The sequence below is a fragment of the Vigna umbellata genome, chromosome 1 (genome assembly GCF_029865625.1).
Source record: "Vigna umbellata cultivar VRB3 chromosome 1, Vumbellata_1.0, whole genome shotgun sequence".
Classification (NCBI taxonomy): domain Eukaryota; kingdom Viridiplantae; phylum Streptophyta; class Magnoliopsida; order Fabales; family Fabaceae; genus Vigna; species Vigna umbellata.
The window spans coordinates 15,504,600-15,516,310 of NC_142165.1; the positions used below are offsets into that span (position 1 = coordinate 15,504,600).

Here is an 11,711-nt window from a genome sequence, read left to right on the forward strand (position 1 = left end):
ATTCGTATTTTGTTGTTAAGAAATATGTCAATATTTCACATTAATTGATGAATCAACACAGAACATGTTTTTGTTTAAAATATAACGTTATCGTCTCAAATCTTCCTAATTTCATCATAGTAATATTTCTTATCACCAAATTTGAGTAGCATACAAATTAAATCCTCCATATATATATATATATATATATATATATATATATATATATATATATATATATATATATATATATATATATATATATATATATATATATATATATATATATATATATATATATATATATAAGAACACAAAATGGTTAAAAACCCAAAAGCTAATAGATCTAAAAAAACATAAATTCTATTGAAATGAACGAAAAACAAATCTACAAGTAAAAAAAAAGAAATTAAGAATGAGCTATAATTGAAGTATAGGAACCATTTATATGAAAAGTTAGAAGTTAACCTTATAATTGATTAATTGAAAGTGGAGGTACTAGGAATTGACTAGTCACGAACAGTGTTTATTCTATACCTAATTCATAATAAAAAAAATTGATTTTTTATTTATTTGATTACTTAATAGATATTTGTTTAAAAAATATTTACGAATTTTAAAAAAATTATAAATATTTATGAATACTCACATATATTTCAAAAAATAATTACAGATTTTTAAAATAAAATTAATATATGTATAATATAATATAAATTAAATTAGATTTTTATTTTATTTAAATTTAAACTAATAAAATATAAATTAAATTTCAATTTTAATTCTCTTATAGATGATGAATATCCAAAAATAAAAATATAGATAATGTAATATTTATCATTGACTTATTTATAAATAAATATTAAATTATTTATTATTCATTATTTACGAATTATTATCCATGACAAATTTTACGTGTGAATTCCTACCAACATGGATATATTTAACATCACAACACACTAGTATATGAAATGAGGATTGGACTTTAGAAGTTGGATAAATGAAGATGCGCATATCAACCAAAGAAATTGAAAGTGAAGAAGAGAAAAAGACAAGAACTTGTTCATAAGAATAAGCAATAAAAAATAAGATTTTTCATGAACACGAAAGTTAAAAGAATAATACATCAATTACAAATGTAACTAATGTAATATGCATTTATTCTTTTTCTCTATCCCACTAGTCAAATTATTCAAAAACTTTATTTTTGAATCTATTCATTTTCATCTTTAAAAAAAAAAAACAATCACAACTTTATCTACAAATTTACTTTAAATTCATTCGTTCACTTTTTCTCAAATTTATCTATTTAAAGAAATACACCCTTAAGATTTATAAAAATTAAAAAACTCATTCTTAAAAAGTTTGGCAAAGAAACACAATTTTTAAGAACATATATGTTTAAATCTGTCTCTGATTCTTAAGAATTACACATATACTTATGCACTGGACACGTTAAACATAAGACTGATCTTTAAATGTTTGTAATTGTAAAGAATGTGATACAACTTTGTATTGTAAACCTATATATGTTTACAACTTTTGGTTTTAAGCAATGAATTTGGTAATAGTGTAAGTGTTGCTCACAAGAACTTGTTCAAATATTTTCCAATAACAGGGCTTATAAGCTTTTTATAAACACTTTCAGTTGGGTGAAAACTGTCCCAAAACACATACTCCAAATCGTTAGAGCATAATGGAGTGAAACGATTGCATAGTAATACCACTTCTATTGTCCCTGTGCCACAACACCCCCTGTCTCCCACTTTATACCCTGCAAAATCATAAGAAATATAACATGTTTAAAAATTAATAATCGATGAATAATTTCATGTTCGTATCAGAAGTACTAATTACTTACATGTCTATGTTTCAATGTTTTTTGTTGTTTCAGTCAATAGTATATTAAATGAACAGACCCACCTTTTAATTATCCTGATCTACTCATACATGTGCAAAGCTAGACATAGGAATAAATGCATCCAACTACCTTTCTAAAGAACCTAAAAGAATAGTATCAAATATCACTTATAAATGGCAAATTATCTTAAGAGATTTGCTCAAGCTTTGGAACATATTAGAAATGGTAATTCTGCAGGTAAATGTACATTACAATGTTTTTTTTTTTGTCATAAAAAGCTCTATAAATTAATATGCAAAAGGAAAAGTGAAAATTAAAATTACCATATTTTTGGTAGTTGACTATGATGTCAAGGAGAGGATTGTAAACATCAACGTACACCATTCTGCTATCTGGAAGCTCGTGATTGAGAGACTCGAGTTGCTTTGACAATTTGGTGTTAAAGATCTGTACGGCGTCGTTTATCTTCACTACAACGTCTCTTCGTATTCCTCCTCCGATCGTTCTCTGAGATGGCAAGTACCCAAGTGGCGGCACACTGAACACTGCAATCCTCCGTGCTCCTTCTCCATATATTTCCTTTCATTTGTATTCAGACCAAACATCAAACATCAGACTATCAAAGACAACATAGTCCCATGTTTGTGAGAGAATTTAAATATATAACTAGATATAAGACAATTTCATTGCAAGAGAAAAAGATATTACTTGTTACCTTGAAGAAAGTAGAAGCTGAGGAGAGCATAAAATCAGCATATGCAGAAAAATTAGGGTACTGCAGTTGTCTAACACGGGTCAAAAAGTATGTGTTGGAAATGTCGTTGCTTCCTAATACCACAATATAAAGAGTGTTTCTTAAGATGAACTTGGTTCTCTCTTCTCCGACCGCCGCTTTCAACTTCCCTATGTATTCTCTGAACAACCCTAGTTGACCCGATAATGATATGGTAAACTATCACAGCAATAGCACCAGGTTAGAAAAACGATCATAACCGGTTCTTCACTTTCAAGAGATATCAGTCAATCGATTTGGAGATGAAATTACCGATGATTGTGCTGTGAAAGGGTCGTATCCTGCGCCACCAGATGCAAAGCACACACCAGTCGCCAATTCACCGGGTTCGAGCTTTGAATCCACGTACGGTGGAAGAAGCTCTTTTATGCCCAGTTCTTCAACTGAGTTATGCAGAAACACACGAGTTATTCAGAATTTTTGTTTCTAAATGGTTAATTAAAAGTGCTTAATAAAATTATTAGTGTTATTAAGTGCTTTTAATCATTATTCTTTTGACTGCTCCTTGGTTGCATCCAAACTTTCAGTAACATCTACTTCACATCATGAGCTGTAATCATATCAGAATTACCTTGAAAATGACTTTTCTGTAGAACTTTATATAATTGGAAAACAAAAATATTAGTCCAATTTCCTTACATGTTATCGTAAAACTAACAAACACTTCTCAAATATGTTAATGTAATTATATTCTATACATAGTCTAATACATGAACTAGCTTTTTCATTAACATATAAGTTTGATCTCAGTTAAAAAAATAAAAAAAACTCTAAAAAAATGCTTATTGTTGAAATTATAAGATATAAGAATCATCAAAGTAAATCACATTTTTAAATTAAAATTAATTTAAAAATTATACCATGAAAAAAGTAAGATTAATTTGATTTATTCATAATTAAGTCCCAAAGTAATACATTAATTCAGCTTGTATTTTCATAGTGATGATACATTTGGTAGAATTTATTTGAAGAGTCAAACATATATAACTTTGATTGTCTTATAAGAGTAACTATTTATGATTGCTTGTATCATAAAATTAAAAAAACTATATGCATTAAATTTTTGCAAAGACGGGAAGGACAGTGTCATAAAAAAGAAGGGATGATAAATAGGACACACTCACCTATAAGGTCAGATGGAACCTTTCCATTACTGAATCTCCCAGTAGGGATCCCTCCCTTAAAATCTTTACCATATGGTGGGTAATTGCACCTTGCTGTTGTTGCTAAATTGTTGTTGTTATTGCCAGTGTCCATGATCGAATCTCCAAACACCAACACTGCAGGAACTGAAACATTTGGTGGCAGTTTCACAACTGCCCTTGTTTTTTCACACACAATCAAAACTGTTATTATAAATAATACTATGAAACGGAAGAGTGAAGAAGGAGAAGGAGAAGAAAAAGAAGGAGGGAACTTCATAAAAAGAAACATAAATTATTGGTTGTGCTTCTTTTTCTGGAATGATAATAGATAATGATGAACATATCTTATATAATTTGGATCTTAGCTTGTGTGCACCACAAATTGCATGAATGAATCATCGTCTGTTTTTTAACTCATTTATGGCATCATTATGTCAAGCTACCGGGAGCTTTTTCATTGCAGTTTCACGATTCTGTCAAGGCATTAATGATTACTTTCTTTTTAAAAAGTTTCAAATTACATATAAATGCATGCAATGCTTTGTTATTTTAATGAAAAAATTAATTCCGACACTTTTTCCAAGAGAGTAAAATGATTTAACGAAATTGAACTTTTATATTAGTAAAAGAAATAATGATAATTAAGAATAATGTAAAAAAAATTAAATATTACAATATCCTAGTCTAATTTTAATTTATTTTCTTTTCGTGATCAATTTTATATAAAAAAGAAGTCATACTTGTATCTAGCATTGGTCACTAAAAACAATGTTAACAGGAAATTTTGCTTTAGGAAAGAATAACGGATACGTAACCTTAACGAGTGAGCTTCGGCATATATTCTTATACATAAGCAAAAAAAAAGTATAAGATTAAAAAATCAATTTGTTGTATTAAAATTTACTAATTTTAATATTTTTTCATAAATGAAAAATGTATAATAATGATAGTTTATAGACGGGACATTAATTAAAGCTCCAATACTCCAAATGATATTAGTGACGTGTATATATATAAAATCAATAAAAAATAAGCTCCCATACTTGTTAATATAAATATTTACTAATAAGTTCCCATACTTGTTAATATAAATATTTACTTATACGTCGAGTTGGTTACCCAAAATGGTTTTTAAAGAAATAGCTTTTATTATGTAGAATTTATATTTTCTTTTAGTTTGGCTTTTTGTTTTGTGACTATATAAGCATTGGTTTAATCTTCTTATGATGTATTTGTTTCTTCTTTTTTTATGTTATTTAAACATTTTTTGAATTCTACTCTCAAATATGGAAATTTTTAATAATAAAAAAAAAACTCAACCGAAAATTTAAGTTTTCAATTATTAATATGTACGTGTTAAGTTGTTTCTTGGTATAGTTTATTTATTGTAATTATGATATTGTTTGTTTGTAATCATATATGAGTACTTCACATATGTATAGATGCAAAAATGAATTAATTATTTTAAACAAATCAAATCACATACCTTACACATGTACGTGGGTGTATAAAATATAATAAATACATATATCATCACATCTAGAGCACACCACAGTTACACTTTTATCCAATAATACTTAAATTTTTAATTACATATTAATGATGTAAAGTGATTTATCTTTGATGTATTCTAAAAAATTAGTATTAATCATTTTCCGCTAAATAATAACATTTGATCTCTCGTAAACATATTAAAAAATTAATTCTTGCTTTTTTTTGCCATGTTCATTACACCTAATTTTATAATAATATAATGCACAAATGTTCTTTAATTAATATACATGATCATATCATCGGTGAAACATTTCACGTCTTATTTTTAGAATAATTATTTTTAGAATAAATTTTGTTCTTACTATTATTACCCATTAGAATCATGATATCACCATACAAGCCTTTCATTACACACTCATAAAGTGTCACAACACACCCATAAAAGGTCAGACACATCACGTATGTAAAGGATCATTTTATCATACAAATGCATGTACATCATCATAATCAATAATATAAATATATATTTTTTACTACATGGATTTCACCAACAATCACACATCACTTAAACGACTTCTCATAGGATAAGTGATTTTTTTTTTATACACAGACAACTATAATATATGTGGGTTACACAAACACCAATAACATCTGAGCCAACTATATAAGAAATCGACATTACTCTTTACCCAAAACCTTAAGGCTATGGGTTAGTGGATCTTTCATCTTTATATAGTATTCTATTTTCCAATTTCTATCCAATGTGGAACTTGGACTCACACTTGAATTTTCAACATATTATAGGTTCACCCTTGATCCTTTATTGTTTGAGTATCACTTATTACAAAGAAGAAAAATTATATTGGTTTCTTTCTTATTCAAGCCCCAAGTCAACTTGAACAACATGCTTTGTCATTTGAGCATTTATGCTAAAGAGTTTGAACAATATTGAGTTCTGTTCATAGTGATAACTCATCTGTTAAATATCTCATGAGCAATGTCAATTTAGAAACATAAATTTTATTAGCATATAGTACAACAACTTCAATTTTAAAATTTACTTCAAACTACCAATTCAAGCACTCATATGATTGTATAACCTTCTTATTGTTACAACATTATTTAAATATATAAATTAATTGAAGTATATATTAAAATTAACTCCCTGATTGAAGAGAGCATGTCTATTAACAAAATCCATCTTGTATACTTCTAAAATACTACAATTGAAGCTTATGAATTTTTCAATGTGTTAATCTAGACATCATCAACATCTTTCTTTGATCAAAACTTCCAAAGAAAGAAGAATTAGGAATCAAAATAATTATTTGGTCAAGAATTTACCTGATTCACCAACATTTACATCTTGGGGGATTCAAATAAATTCTTGACTCAATCTCACTAAGTTTTTCAACTTTCTCTCCCACATTTTCAAATTTCTATATATATGTTTAATGTATGGAAATAATATTATAAGACAGGACATAGAATTTGTGAGAAAAAAAATGGAACAGATTAAGTATTCTAATCCAATCTATTTAGGTTTGTGTCTTATAACAGAAATTAAAAAATTCATTATATTTTAACTCCAAAAGTGATCTGAATTTCTTTATTTTCTTTCTTTTATTCATTTAATTTATGTTTATGTTTGAATCTCTAATTCAATTTTGTATATAATATTAGTTAATTATTATAGTTTTTAATAGATTAGATAATAATTTATTTTTATATTTTTTATTCATGTTTAACTTTTATATATTAATCTTAAATAAATGTTAATATTATGTTTATTATATTAGATCCTTGAACTAATCATTAACAAAACAGGTCAAAAAACTAATTTACAATCTGTGTGAAACAAGTTAACCCAATCCATTTTTTGGAAGCGAAATATAAATGGATGAATTGTTATTTTAAATGTGTTACTTTAAATTCTTACTTCCTATTTATTTCCAGTGACTTAAATTTCTATATATCGTACGAGTGTATTTTTTATTACTAACTATAAGACGAGTATAAAAAGACGATTAAGTAACTAATAAAAATACTTAAATTTGTAACATTTAAAGATTCTATTTCTATTCTTTTGTAACAAGTGAACTACTTTCTTTTTTCATCTAAGTGTAAAAATTAGGCTATTTATTACTATTATTACCTTTGTTATATTTTTAAAATATTAAAGTAATACAATTCATAATTATATTTATAAATACTTATTTATTTTTTTAATTTAAAAACTAATATGATAATACTAAAAACTTTAAAAAAAATATCTTTAGAGCTTCAATATTTGCTGTCTGTGTCAACACTACCAATTGCCAGTTGCTTTCCACTCTACCCATTTCCCCTTTTTCAATCCTAACATTATCTTTTAGCAAACATGATTTAAAAAACAAAAACAAAAACAAAATAATATATATATATATATATATATATATATATATAGAGAGAGAGAGAGAGAGAGAGAGGGAGAGAGAGAGAGAGAATATTGTTTTAGTTATCTTTTTAAAATTGAAATATAATTTTATTTTAATTTCTTTAAATTACGTAATTAAAACATGATTAAGAAACTATACATATATAATGTATTTTTAATTATGTTTTTAAAATTTAAATATAATTTTATTTTATTTGTTTAAGTTACTTAAATTTAATTATTGTAATTATATTTTTTTAGATAAATAATCGATTTAGTACAATAAACATTAATATATTTTATTTTTAATTTAATAAATAAATATAATAAAAGTTTTAATAGAAAAAAATTATTTTTATTAATTTTGTTTGAATTCTATTGATCTAATTGAATATTTACATATATTATTAAAGCAAAAAAAAAAGATATATTTATTAAAGGTAAAATTAGTATTAACATATAATTAATTTTAAAAGATCTTTTTTTATTTTATAAATTTAAAATAACTAGTGATTGTTTCAAAATTAACTAATTATTAATACGTGAATAATGATTTTTTTTAATAAACTCACTTACTAAATTCATGTTTAATTATATTGATAGTAAAATTTAAACAAAAAATATATAATTAAAATTATTAAAAAATTAAATTTTTTTATTTTGAATTTTAGAGTAATTAAGAAATAAATACCTTTTTAAAAAAATAAAATTATAAACTCACTTATTTTACAGGAATTAAAAATATATATTTAGATTTATTTTTAATCCATTTTTCACAATTTATATACATATATATATATTCTTTTAACTACTATACTATAAATATTTAAAAGAAAAGTGCATCAAGAACACTGATTAGCAAGACTTTCAATTTCAAGTAAATAAAAATGCTTACAATGACCCTCATTCAAATGAAAAATGATAAAGATCAAAGGATATTGTTATCTCACAGCTCATGGAAGTACACTAATTATAAGTCGAACCAGACTTTCGAGGAAATTGATTTCAATTTACTTCAGTACACCATTCTATTTCTAGCTATTGAAACAATACTGTGTTTTGATAGTAATGTTTTAAAATTACTATCTGACAGAGAATTTATTTCAATTTTCTGTTTTAAATTTTTTTATTTCTTTGTTTTATGTAAAATAATTAAAAAAATAAGAGTGTAAATATAAAAAAAAAAGTTGCATTATAAAAATAATAACTAAATAAAAGGATTTTCTTAAAGAGAGTAACACTTATAAAGAAACATAAGGGTATTCCATTTGATACTAAATGTAACAAGTGTGCATAATCTTTATTTATAACACTAACTTTTCTGAATTCAATACTCAGTTATGTATATTAAATTTTACAATGAAAAGTACAATAATTCATTGTTTTATGGTCATTCCTGATCTGATGCATTAATTAATTTCTTTTTTACTGGAGAGAAAGCTTGAATTAAATTGAATTTAGTATACACTATAACCTAATAATTAAGTTTTAATTTTGAATATTAAATCGTTTTCAGATGGGGGAGTGAGTAGTTATGGTGTTGATGCATTAATTAAATAAATATAAATAAGGGAGTTATGTACTAAATTGAGTTAGGTATCAGTTGCATAGTTGCATCAGTAATCACCAAATTCAAATAATAAGCAGACGCGTGTGAAGTATTCAATTTTCTGTCTATTGTAGCAATTAATTACACTTTTCAATAATTTGGCAACCAAAGCTTTCCCAAATGGTACGTTTTCAAAAATTCTCGTTCAAAATTTTTTCAAAAAAAAAAATAATGGAAGCTCTACCTTCAAGGCTAATTTACAGAATAAGTAATATAAAAATTATTTTACAAATCAGTTAATTAAATTTAAAATTTACATTTATATAAATAAATATAAATTTGTTAAAAGATAATTTAATTATACAAAATGATTGTATGTATAACATTTGAATTTATTATAATTATAAATTTGAAGTTAATCTAAATTCAAAACCTTTTTTTAATTATATACTCAAAATTAGCTTTGACCATGTGTTTTGTACCTTCATATGCTTTTGTCGAAATTGTTGATTCCAATTTAAAATACAGTGGTAGGGATGGAGAAGCAGTTCTTTTGCTTTTCATGCAACCATAAACGTGCTTGTAATAAACAATGTTGCCTAAGAACATGTAAAACTTTTGTAAAGATATATTAAACTATATTGTTTAATGTCATTTGTATGCACTGTCTTACTCTATTGGGTTTCTAATTAATAATGTGTCGCATATAATAAATACGTTTTGAGCAGTTCCTGTAAAGTTAGATGGTGGATGTTAATTATATTATCTTGCAAATGAAATCATTAAGTTTTGTCCACACAATCTTTGATAAGCACACGTCTTTCTGCTCTCTTCATGAATACAAGTCATGCAAATTATTCCATCATCAATGCATAATTACATTGTTATTATATTTAATTGGATATTTTGCTTCATTGACCTTTCTATCACGAGACATTCTCCCTGCACCTCACTGTCTTCGTCCTGCACCTCCAAAATATATTTTAATTTTAAAGTATACCCCTCAATACAGTCAACAAGAATATTTTGAATTTTTAAAAGGCTGACTAATTTTGAAACTTGAACTCTGCCGCATCTCACCCTCAAATCCTACACCCCCTTCTAAATCACTCCTCCCTCCTCCGCCCTCCCTCCTCTCCCGTTGTTCTCTCTGGTCTCCTCTGCCCCTCTTTTCTCCTTCTTCTTGTGCCAAGTTGTTTGCGTTTCTTCTCCGTGCTTGATTTCTCACAAATCTCAGGTGCTTTCTGGCGTCTAGGTTAGTATCTTGATAAAATGTAGGTATTTGCTGTCATACAAATATATGCATGTGCTTTTTGAGTTCTCTAGGTGGTGGTGGTGGTCGCCGGAGAGCAGCTGCTTAAACGCCAGTGGTCGCAGACTTCCGCAGTTGGAAGTGCGGAAAGTAGGGAAACCGCATATTGATATGCGGATGGTTTCCCAGGCGGCTCACACTAACCGCACATGTGCGTTAGTTGTCGCGCATTTCGAATAGCGTTTAGGTTTGATTTCTAGGTTTTTTAATTTTGTTTACTAGGTTAGTGTATATTTATTTTATTAGGTTAATTTTTTATTAGGTTAGTATATATTTATTTCATTAGGTTTGTTTTTTATTAGGTTTGTTTTTTATTAGGTTAGTATAATAAATTTAATTTTTTTTATTAGTTGATAAATAAAATGTTTTCTTAATATATTTTTATTTATTTTATTTGTTTGTTAAATTTTGTTGAATTTGTTATTTTTTAACATATTATTATTTTCGTAATATATTATTTATTATGTATTTAATTTTATTTATTTTTTTTTTATGAAATTGAAATAATTATTAAATTTTTTATTGAATTAAATTATAATTATCATCTGTAAATTTTGTTAAATATTATTTTAGATTTATTTGTAATTATTTAATTATTATATATGTATTTTTTTGAAATTCGTAGCATAAAATATAATAAAAGAAAAACGTGCACATATAAGAAACGCACTTCAAAGTGCGACAGAAACATATAAAATGCACTTTGAAGTAAAATTGGGGTACACAATGAAGGTAGTGAGGTGTAGAAAGAATCAGTCTTCTATCATTAGAGTTGTTCTCTTTTTTGTGAAATACTTTTAAGGACGAAGAAAACAATCAAGGTTTTACAAAAGTTAAATATGCAGCTTCAAGTTTTGACCTGCTTTAAAAATAAATAAAAAGAATAGAAATCAAATAAATTAAAATAAGGTTAAATAGTTTTAGTACTCAAATTTTAATGTGAAACAAAAGTACATCTTTCTCTCAAATTTTGATTCATCTTTAAAATAATAGATATAATCTTCTTGATTCAAGTACATTAAATTTTTTTTGGACATATTAAATGACATTTTTTATTATATCGTTTGAGTTGTTTTTACTGCTTTTATATGTTTCTATTAACCTGAAACCGTAGTTTAACATATAAAACAAAATTAACGTTATTAAATTAAAAGAATTATATTAA

At 25.6% G+C, this 11,711-nt stretch overlaps 1 protein-coding gene across 1 annotated transcript; it reads right to left on the bottom strand.

Annotated features, from left to right (window-relative positions):
* Positions 1-1,431: 1,431 nt before the first annotated feature.
* LOC124836949 (GDSL esterase/lipase EXL1-like) lies at positions 1,432-4,151 on the bottom strand. Its single transcript, XM_047312209.2, has 5 exons — positions 3,755-4,151; positions 2,883-3,013; positions 2,553-2,789; positions 2,161-2,416; positions 1,432-1,750 (listed from the first exon to the last, which is right to left on the bottom strand). The coding sequence occupies exons 1-5, from the start codon at positions 4,062-4,064 to the stop codon at positions 1,560-1,562; spliced, it is 1,125 nt and encodes a 374-aa protein (XP_047168165.1). The 5' UTR covers positions 4,065-4,151; the 3' UTR covers positions 1,432-1,559.
* Positions 4,152-11,711: the final 7,560 nt, after the last annotated feature.

Excerpts from the sequence above, each read along its gene's own strand:
- LOC124836949 (XM_047312209.2), bottom strand. The coding sequence starts at position 4,064 with ATGTTTCTTTTTATGAAGTTCCCTCCTTCTTTTTCTTCTCCTTCTCCT. Across the intron at positions 2,790-2,882 it reads CTTTCACAGCACAATCATCG|TTTACCATATCATTATCGGG; the intron begins GTAATTTCATCT and ends TTGCTGTGATAG. Across the intron at positions 2,417-2,552 it reads CAGCTTCTACTTTCTTCAAG|GAAATATATGGAGAAGGAGC; the intron begins GTAACAAGTAAT and ends TACAAATGAAAG.